This window comes from Lathyrus oleraceus, chromosome 2 (assembly GCF_024323335.1).
Source record: "Lathyrus oleraceus cultivar Zhongwan6 chromosome 2, CAAS_Psat_ZW6_1.0, whole genome shotgun sequence".
In the NCBI taxonomy this organism is placed as follows: Eukaryota; Viridiplantae; Streptophyta; class Magnoliopsida; order Fabales; family Fabaceae; genus Lathyrus; species Lathyrus oleraceus.
In genome coordinates, this window is record NC_066580.1 from 388,590,070 (window position 1) to 388,600,928 (window position 10,859).

Here is a 10,859-nt window from a genome sequence, read left to right on the forward strand (position 1 = left end):
TCCTTTAGGTTTTACGGCTATATTAATACATAGGCTGATGAAAAACTTTTCATTTCCCTATATTACACATATCCACATGTTACGTAATTGCCAATTATTTTGGAGGGAATAGACGAATTTTCGTACCAAATATATATATATATATATATATATATATATATATATATATATATATATATATATATATATATATATATATATATATATATATATATATATATATATAATGGAAATGATCCATTCTTAACATGTACCTTATATATTATATATTAGCATTTCAAGTATTGTTCCAAATTCAAGAAATGAACTTATCATGTTGAATGAGCAAAAGCTGTAAGAAAACTTTATTCAAATAAAGCCATGGCAATGTAAGTTATGTTTTTTATCAGGTGAACATTTGATATTTTTATTCACTATAAAATTATATATCTTTTGTTTTATTTATAATGATGAAGATATATAATATTTGTTATATATGTGTAATTTTTTCAGATGTATGATCAAATATGATCATTTTGAATTATAGAGCTTGAGTGAGTACTATAATAGAAAATATTCAAAATGGTAGATGAAGAATTACATTTTAAAACTATTTTGAGGAGGAAGAATGCTGCAAAAGCCAGAATTTATAGAAAGAGTGTTATTGATGACAAGAAATCTAAGAGGTTGAAAACTGCTCAAAAAGAAAACGGTACATTTGATAAAAGATGCGGCAATGACTCAACAGCTTTGAGGATACCACTATCAGAACTTTCACCAAACATACTAAATGACGGTCGTGGTATAGCCAACGTTGAAGTAAGTCGTCAACTTCATTCGTCCTTAAAGACTAAGCCAAGTACCAATAATAATATCAGATCAAAAAAGATATCAAGCAGAAACATTACTAAATTAGGAGTTAACTTATCTAAGAGGTTTGACAATACATTTGCTGCAACAACATCAAACCAAGATCCAATACCAGAATTGCAACTCAATGAGCTTTTTGCATCTGATAGTGGAGACGGTAATATGAATGATGAATCTAACGGTATATTCTTAATTATTTTTCATTTGAGTTAATTTGTTTATGATATGTCATAGAATATTACAATATTCTTAACACAATAAATGTTATGTCAAAAGGTTACAGTTCAGCAACAAATTCAAGTTTTGATGAAGATGAAATGTCTAATGGAACAGATGCTATGGAAACTTTTGAAATTACATCAGGTATTTTAAAATGATTTACTATAAATAATATTTTGTTATTATGAAATACAACTCATTTAACATATGAATTAAATACTATTGATGATCAGGAGGGTATTATGATATAGGGGATCCTGTCATTGAATGTCAATATTGTGGTGCAAATATGTGGTATTCGGAAAGGAAAAACAAATGTCGTCATGCGTCCAATCCTAAATTTTCCATGTGTTGTGGATCAGGAAAAGTTCAGTTACCTTTTTTAAAACCCGCTCCTAAAGTTCTACAACATCTGTTGTTTGACAACGAATCATGTGAATCAAAAAATTTCCAACAACAAATTCGAATGTACAACGTTATGTTTGCATTTACATCTCCCGGTACGAAAGTGGACAATCGATTTAACAACGGTAGATGCCCTCCCAATTTTCGTATCCAAGGTCAATCATGTCACCGAATAGGAAGCATGTTACCGATGCCAGGTCAAAATCCATGATTTGCACAACTATATGTTTATGACACTGAGAATGAAATTGAAAACAGAATGCATGGATTCAGGTTAGATATCTATTATTTTCCAAACTTTAAATTTATTTATTTAAGAAACTTGCAATAAACTGTTTCAACTCTTTTCATTATAGGTCAAAAAGTGGAGTTGATGTTAATATTGTGAGAAAACTATCTGAAATGTTATATGAACATAATGTTCATGCACAATCATTTCGCATGGCAAGGGACATACTTTGTGAAGAAGGTGTTTCTGATTTAAAACTTCGTTTAATATCTGAACGAAGAAATGATGGAAGGATATATAATCAACCAACTGTATCCGAAGTAACTGCTTTAATTGTTGGAGATGTCGACACTGCAGAAAAAAGAGACATTATAGTGCAAAAACAATGTGGCGAACTTCAAAGGATAAATGAGTATCATACCAGTTATTTAGGATATCAGTACCCATTATTATTTCCATATGGTGAGGATGGATATAGACCTAATGTGAGGCACCGTGATAAAGGGACAAATATTCGCCACTTCACAGACATAACACAGTCAGAACAGAACAATAAAAATATTCCTTGGGAAGAAGCAACAAAGCGAAATCGACTTACAATAAGAGAGTGGTTGGCCTTTAGAATTCAATCAAGATCTAATGAAGCACAAACATTGTTGCGATCAAGGAGACTTTATCAACAATTTTTGGTAGATGGTTTTACAATGATGGAATCAGAAAGACTTAGGTGGCTTCGAAAGAATCAGTCAAAACTGAGGGTTGGCAAGTATCACAATTTGAATGAATATAATTCAAATGGAGAAACGCACGGGTCAAACACAGGTAAGAGGGTTGTGCTACCTTCTTCATACGTTGGTAGTAGTAGATATATGGATCAACTATACTTTGACGGAATGGCAATATGCAGCTATGTCGGATTTCCAGATCTTTTCATTACATTCACATGTAACCCCAACTGGCCTGAAATTCAGCGTTCGCTTGGTTCTGTTCATCTAAAAGCATCAGATCGTCCTGACATCATTTCAAGAGTCTTTAAAATGAAATTTGATGAGCTTTTGTCTGATCTCACAAAGAAAAGTCTATTGGGGAAAGTTCTTGCATGTGAGTAACTTATTCCATATTCAATTAATCGTATTGTTATTTTCAAATTTATCATTCGTGTGCTGACTATTGTATATATTTTATATATTTATTTTTATAGATATGTATACAATTGAGTTTCAAAAGAGAGGATTACCACATGCTCACATCTTAATTTTCCTCCATCCATCTAACAAATATCCAACTCCAAGTGATATTGATCGCATTATTTCAGCTAAAATACCTGACCAAGATACCAATGAAGAGTTGTATAATTTGGTTAAAACTCACATGATTCATGGCCCGTGTGGATTTGCAAATCGATCTTCACCGTGCATGAAAGATGGAAAATGTTCTAAATATTTTCCAAAACAGTTTCAGCCCGAAACAATTGTTGATCAAGATGGGTTTCCGGTATATAGAAGAAGGGACAATGGACATACAGTTCTTAAGAATGGAATTCAAGTCGATAACCGGAATGTTGTTCCATACAATGCAAAGTTGTTGACAAAGTACCAAGCTCACATAAACATGGAATGGTGCAATCAAAGTACATCGAATAAGTACTTATTCAAGTACATCAACAAAGGTTACGACAGAATCACCGCTGCCATTGTACCGAATGATGATGGAACTTCCAACCAGCCGCAGAATATTGATGAGATCAAACAGTATATTGATTGTAGGTATGTTTCTAATATATCACTTGAAATATGATGTCATGCAATTTATCTATTTCAACTAAAAGTGTGCAATTTTTCTTTACATGCATGGTGTAGAAAATTTTATATGTACACTGTTTTGACTATATGTGTTATAATAAAATTTATATATTCTGTCTACAATAATCATTCTATTAATTTTAAATCCATTGCCTTTCATTATATTATTTGTAGGTACGTTTCTCCGAGTGAAGCATCTTGGAGGATATTCTCCTTTCCAATCCATGGTAGAAAACCAGCTGTTGAGAGACTGTACTTTCATTGTGAAGGTCAAAATTCGGTATATTACACTGATTTTGATCGTATCAATACAGTTCTGGAAAAACCAAGTGTAACTGAATCGATGTTTACATCATGGTTCGAAGCAAATTGCAAGTATCCTGAAGCACAAAATTTAACTTACAACAAATTTGTTTCAAAATTTGTTTATGTTAAGAAAAAAAGAGAATGGAAACCCCGTCAAAAAGGTTACACAATTGGTAGGCTTATATGGGTTTCTCCAACAACTGGCGAATTGTACTATCTTAGATTGATGCTCACACATGTCAAAGGCCCCCGCAATTATAATGATATATAAACAGTGAATAACGTAAAATATGATACTTTCCGGGATGCCTGTTTTGCTATGGGTTTTATCGGCGATGATAGAGAATTCATTGCAGCTATTAAAGAGGCAAATCATTGGGGTTCAGGTCAATATTTGAGATTACTATTTGTTCACATGTTATTATCAGGCAGCATTAACAAGCCAAGACATGTATGGAGTAAAACATGTCATCTCTTAGCTGATGGAATACTATATGCTCAACAGCGAATTGCAAACAATAGAGGTATTATTTTTCCTATATTGTGAATTTTTATTATATTTATTTGTTTGATTCTTAAAAGTAAATTTGTTTTATAGTTTACACTTATAATTACTATTGTATAAAGGTTTGAGGTTGTTGGATGAAGAGATAATGAATTTAACATTAATTGAGATTGAACGAAATCTTCAAAGGAAGAGCCGAAGTCTAAAGGAATTTGCTGGAATGCCTTATCCAAGTGGATATGTGGTTGAGCAGTTGGGAAATAAGCTCATATACGAAGAGCGGAGTTACAATCCAGCCGAACAATTGCAAGAATACAATAATTTGTTCTTCAATCTTACAGGTAAATATGTTAAATGTTTGTAAGTTTTGTCATAATTTTATAAAGTTAACTTTTAAAGTATGATTTTATCTTACAATTTTTTTTAATGTATAATTAATTTGATCACTGCATGTTTGCTATGTATTTTTTTAAAATTAGATGAGCAAAGAGGTATATCCAAGCGAATAATGGAAGCAGTAAACAATCAACAAGGAGGCGTATTTTTTTTTGTATGGATACGGTGGCACAGGGAAAACCTACATGTGGAGAACTCTAGCTTCCTACATAAGATCAAAGAAACAAATTTGTTTAACTGTTGCTTCATCGGGCATAGCTTCACTACTACTTCTAGGAGGTCGAACGACTCATTCAATGTTCAAGATTCCAATACCTACAATGGAGTCTTCTACATGTAATATCGACAAAGGTAGTGATCGTGCAGAGCTACTAAAAATGGCAAAGTTGATAATTTGGGATGAAGCTCCAATGGCACACAGTTTTTTGTTTTGAAGCGTTTGATAAAACCCTTAAAGACATAATGGGGCGTTCCAATTGTTCTGACAAATTACTCGGAGGGAAAGTAATTGTATTTGGTGGAGATTTTCGGCAAATATTACCGGTTGTACCAAGGGGCAGCCGTTCAGATATAATACATTCTACAATAAATTCATCATACATCTGGGATCATTGTGTTGTGCTGAAGCTTACAAAGAACATGCGACTCCAACAAGCCGGCAATACTTCAAGTACATCTGAATTAGAATTGTTTTCTAATTGGATATTAAAAGTTGGCGATGGGAAATTGGAAGAACCTAACGATGGTTACACGGATATTCCTATTCCAAATGATTTCTTAATTTCTAACTATGATGATCCACTAGAAGCCATTGTTAGTGAAACATATCCGAATTTTCTTAACAATTACAGGAATCCAGAATTTTTGCAATCAAGAGCTATATTGGCAGGAACAATTGAAACGATTGACATCATAAATCAATACGTTTTGGAATTCATACCAGGTATGCGTTATCCATTGTAAACATATTTATAGATACATTCATATATTTATATGTACTAACATAGATTTATAATAATAAAATTTCAAATTTTTTCCCAAAGGTGAAGAAAAGGAATATTTAAGTTCAGATTCTGTAGACACTTTTGACGGTGAAGGAAATGAAGCTTTTGATGTTTTGACCCCGGAATTTTTGAATACACTTACAACTTCCAGTCTACCTAACCACAAGATTAAATTGAAGATTGGGACCCCTATTATGTTGCTTCGAAACATTGATCAACCTGAAGGTCTCTGCAATGGAACAAGGCTTATAGTTACAAGATTGGCAAACCACGTTATCGAGCCAAAGATTATATATGGAAAGAATATTTGAGGGGATATCTATATTCCAAGAATGGATATGACTCCAACACAATTTCCGTGGCCATTCAAAATGACTAGAAGGCAATTTCCCATAACTATATGTTATGCTATGACAATTAACAAATCTCAAGGCCAGTCATTGGATTATGTTGGATTGTATTTGCCTAGAAATGTATTTAGTCATGGTCAACTATATGTTGCAATATCAAGGGTCAAAAGCAAAAAAGGGCTTAAGATATTAATCCATGACAAGGATAACCATCCATTGAATTCTACAACAAACGTCGTGTTCAAAGAAGTTTTTGAAAACTTATAGAACGTAAGTTTTTCATTAGTTATATTATATCAACAAATGTCGTTGTTTATTATTAGAATTTTATTGAATGAGTTGTATAAAATATACATTATGTTTTAACATTTGTTTATATGGATGTAATTGTTTTTTACAGGGTAATGAATCATCACTTTCTAAAAGGTTGCGGACAGGTTTTGTATAAACCCAGTTTTTTAAGGACCAAAGAATTGTACGAAGTTAAATCATTTTTGTTGCTGGACTTATTTCTCACAATTTTAACTAAAATTGTGAACCTTTTGTTTCAATATCTTTTGTTGCATTAAATCTTACTGTATCAATTGCAATTAATTTCAACATTTGGTAGTATTCATTACTATATTTTAAAACAAATGAGGTTCTGGTATTTCTTTTACATGGTTTATGTATTTTGGTTAAATAATCATTTATTATGAAGGTTAATATTTGCGCTTTTATACCTCAAATTAGTAACAGATTGGAAAATTTCATCCATTACTAAATAAATATATTTTTATTTCTTATGTCCAAAATCTCAATGATAAATGGAATGTTTATTCATAACATTAACAATGGAATGTTTATTATATATCAATATATCAATAAATTGTAAAAATATTTTTGTATTATATTTTTTGATTATTTCCTTAATATAGTATACAAAAAAATTAAGCAAATTATATTACTATAAATTAATAATGTTTTACTTTATTATGTCCCAAACTGGAAAAAGTTATTTGTGGAAATTTTTTGAACCCATTTATTGATCATTTAACATCCATTACATTAAAAAAAACTCTTATGCAATAAATTTGTGTACGTTGATCCAACTATATATATATATATATATATATATATATATATATATATATATATATATATATATATATATATATATATATATATATATATATATATATAATATATATATATAAACAAAAAAATATATTATATTTTATTTTTTTTAAAATAAATTATTGCACTTGCGCGACCCGTGCGAACGCACGGGTCCTTTACTAGTTAATAATAAGAACACAAGCATGTGGTGACTAGCATGGTAATGATGATGAACATGGTAAGCAAGCATAGATATATCAAAACATGGCCATGGAAGAGATGATTACCTAATGGAAAATAGAAGTGGAATGGAAGAGGAATGAAATCTGATATGTGATGAAGCTTTGCCTCCTTGCCACGAAATTCTAATGCCCCCTTCTAGGTTTAGGGTTTGCCTCCTTTAAATATGATGATCACATGCTTAAATGGGCCTTGAAATAAGTGATTTGTCCATAATCCAAAATAATGCCAAGTGAGGTGTATTAGGAATGACATGTGAAATGTTTTTATTTTGGGCCAAACTTAAGTGATTAAATATCCAAAGCATGGCCACATGAGGAAAAAACGTGTGCTGATTTTATGCATGGCTTGGCAAGTAAGAAAACAGTCCAAGATGGTGACTTTATGGCCATGTAACTTGATGCTCAAGTCACCAATTGGAGAAATAATGCAAACAGTAGCAAGATATTATGGAGCTTAGCATCTTTCATATTGAGCACAAGCTGAAATGATGAATGGAAGAAGGTGAAAAATGGCCCTCAAGTTCAGGTTTCATCATGCAAAAGCTGTTGGGCCAGTTTGGCCTAAATGCTGCCTAGAAAATCAAGTCATGATGCCCACTTTAAATGAATGTATCTCTCAAACCATGGATCCAAATGAGATGATTCCAAAAGGATGTGAAAGAGGACATGGCAAGGTACAATTGTTGTGAAGAATTTTTTTTCAAATGATTCCTTGAAGTGCAAGAAAACTGGCCAAGAAGTCTTGACAAACTTTGAAGATTTTGAGACTTAGAAAATTTTCGAAGTGTCCTAAAAAAATGTCTCACTTTGATTAAGCATAACTTTCTCAATCTTGATCCAAATGGAGCAAACTTTATACCTCTAGAAAGCTTGGAACAAGAGGAACAACTTTCATGTTGGAGAAAGTTTCAAATGGAGCTTTTATCTTGATGGAAAATGAGCTTAAAGTGAGTGCAACAATCATGAAAACTTGCCCTAAATCGAAAGTCAACCATTTCCAAATTAAGTAACTTTTCCAATTCTTGATTAAATGATGAATCCATGATCCAACCTTGATAAAATTTCACATGTAGGATCCCCTAGGCATGAATTTTGAGATTCCACTCTCAAAATGTCAGGAGTTGACTTTTCTGGCCCCACAGTTGACTTTTTCCCAAACTGTCTAATTCTCTATTTTAGTGATCAATTGAAGCACCTCTGGCTCAAATAAAGAGTTGATTTTTTGTATGTAGACCCTTGTGGACATATGGAGGGCCATGGAAAAGATTTTCACCCAAAGAATCAGAAATAAACTTATTTTATACCAAACCCTAGTTTTAGGGCAAAAATGATCAGGAACTGATTACACTGATTGCCAATGGATCTTTCTGAGATAATTGTGAATCTTCCTAGGCCAAGATGCCTCTCTAATAATGACATGGATGAGCCCCTCTACTTCCAACAAAACATTGCCTGTTGCAGGTAGCCATGAAACCCTAATTTCTTGATTAAATCCAGATGAACACTCTGATAGCTTTAAATCCTTCACTGATGAACTGAGGACCATAATAAGATACCTGGACCCACCTGAGACCCTTGAGACTTGTATGCTTAGAAAATGAAGTCCAATTCTCCATCTTTCTTTGCATGGGCTCCTTCTGTTAAGGAGTGATCAATCAAAACCTGATTTCCATGTCACTAATGCAGTATGCAATGAGTATGACCTAGTATGATGCTAATGAAGTGTGAAACATAATCCCATGCTTCCAAGAAAAATGAAGGGTAAATTTTGGGGTATTACAGTTGCCCCTATTCAATCAACTGGAAACCCGAAAGGAAGATAGCAACAACTTTCACGCTTTCGAGGTATCAAGGGATTGAATACGATAAAAGCCCGAAAATTTACACTGAAGTGAAAAAAGTTATAATGTAATGATACCTGTCAGAATCGGCAAGGAGGTGGTCTTGATCTGAGTATCAACAAAGAATCCGTCTGGTACGGTGAGAGTCGGTCTCAATACCGAAAAAAGAATGTTAGCCTGAATACCGAAATAAATGGTAACACAGGAATAACCATGGCCTGAATGCCGCTCATCAATCTAAATAGTGGAAATGAGCAAATGATATGATGCCATGAGGGATCTTAGGGTCAAAATTAGGGTCTTACAGATGCCCCTATTTAAGGTCATTCTAGCCGGAGATATGAAGGTTAAAATCTTCGTTTCGACGAGGTAGGATGGGCTTAAATAATAACAAAGAGACAAATTTTGGTCCCTAAGAGACCTCATGATGCAAATGTATGTATGCAAAATAAAATCTTCATGGTGAATAATTGCCACAAAGGAAAAGAAATCAGAAGAAACTAAAAATCCATAGGAGAAACACACTCACTAAGGGGACAGAGACTTGGGGGGGGGGGGGGGGGGGGAATAAGGTAAAAATGCGCGAGCAAATCACGACTTGAAAACTTGCTGGGAGACACGAAGGGATTCCACGAAAATAAATCGATGGAAAGACTCGAGTTGACGCAAAGATGCACGTATTGGGGAATATACCAATACCGTAAAACTATCTACAAAGGATACATCGGATAAAAATCCGGACTCAGACAGGGATGTCCACAAAGGACTCAGCTGAGGAAGAAACAACGAGATATTACCGACTACTGGGTAATAAACTCAAAGAGAGGCATGTTATCAAAACACCGATTACTGGGTGAGAACAACACAATCAGGGAGAAAGAATATCTAAGACCGGTATAAGGGTGAGAGATATCAATCATCCGAAACATCTAAGGAGGACCTAAAAGGCATATCTCAACTTAGGAAAAAACTGACTCCACAGGGGACAAAAAGTCATAATAGGGAGCAGAAGGAAGGAACACCAGGGATACCGGTTACTGGGCATATAATAGGTGACCAACCAGGTGTGAATTGGGAACATATCCAAGACACTCATCATCCGAAAGGAGGGCTGAAAAAGTAAACTCGACTTACAGGATGGGCATTCAATTCCACAAAGGGAATGCGAATCTTACTCAACTAGGGAAGAAAAAGACTTCGACTGAAGAGCGCATGAGATATATTATCTATTACCGCCAGAACATAGATAACATACTCGCATGGAAGATTGTCCACAACCGGTTACTGGGTTAATAAAGGATAAATAGATCGAAAAGAAAGGACATTGGGATACTGGTTACTGGGTATAAAAATGATGACCAATCAAAAGGAGAAACAATCATTACCAAACAAGGGTAAATGAAAGATGACTCACAAGGGATAAATTTCCTAACAAAAGAAATTATCCAAGAGATATATCACCAGTTACTAGGTGGTATACTCAAAAATGAAGGAATATCAATACCGATTACTGGGTGAAGATACCCAACAGGGAGGGGATTACATCTACCGATTATTGGGTAGAAAACTACAGAAATAGGACTTACAACTACCGGTTACTGGGTAGAAGGCCA

At 33.5% G+C, this 10,859-nt stretch overlaps 1 protein-coding gene across 1 annotated transcript; it reads left to right on the forward strand.

The window, feature by feature from the left end:
* The first annotated feature begins 561 nt into the window (after positions 1-561).
* Positions 562-6,513, forward strand: LOC127123389 (uncharacterized). The gene is made up of 12 exons (XM_051053611.1): positions 562-1,030; positions 1,126-1,212; positions 1,302-1,362; positions 1,830-2,803; positions 2,904-3,468; positions 3,679-3,971; positions 4,086-4,196; positions 4,239-4,334; positions 4,438-4,656; positions 5,133-5,654; positions 5,755-5,987; positions 6,466-6,513. The coding sequence occupies exons 1-12, from the start codon at positions 562-564 to the stop codon at positions 6,511-6,513; spliced, it is 3,678 nt and encodes a 1,225-aa protein (XP_050909568.1).
* The last annotated feature ends 4,346 nt before the right edge of the window (positions 6,514-10,859 follow it).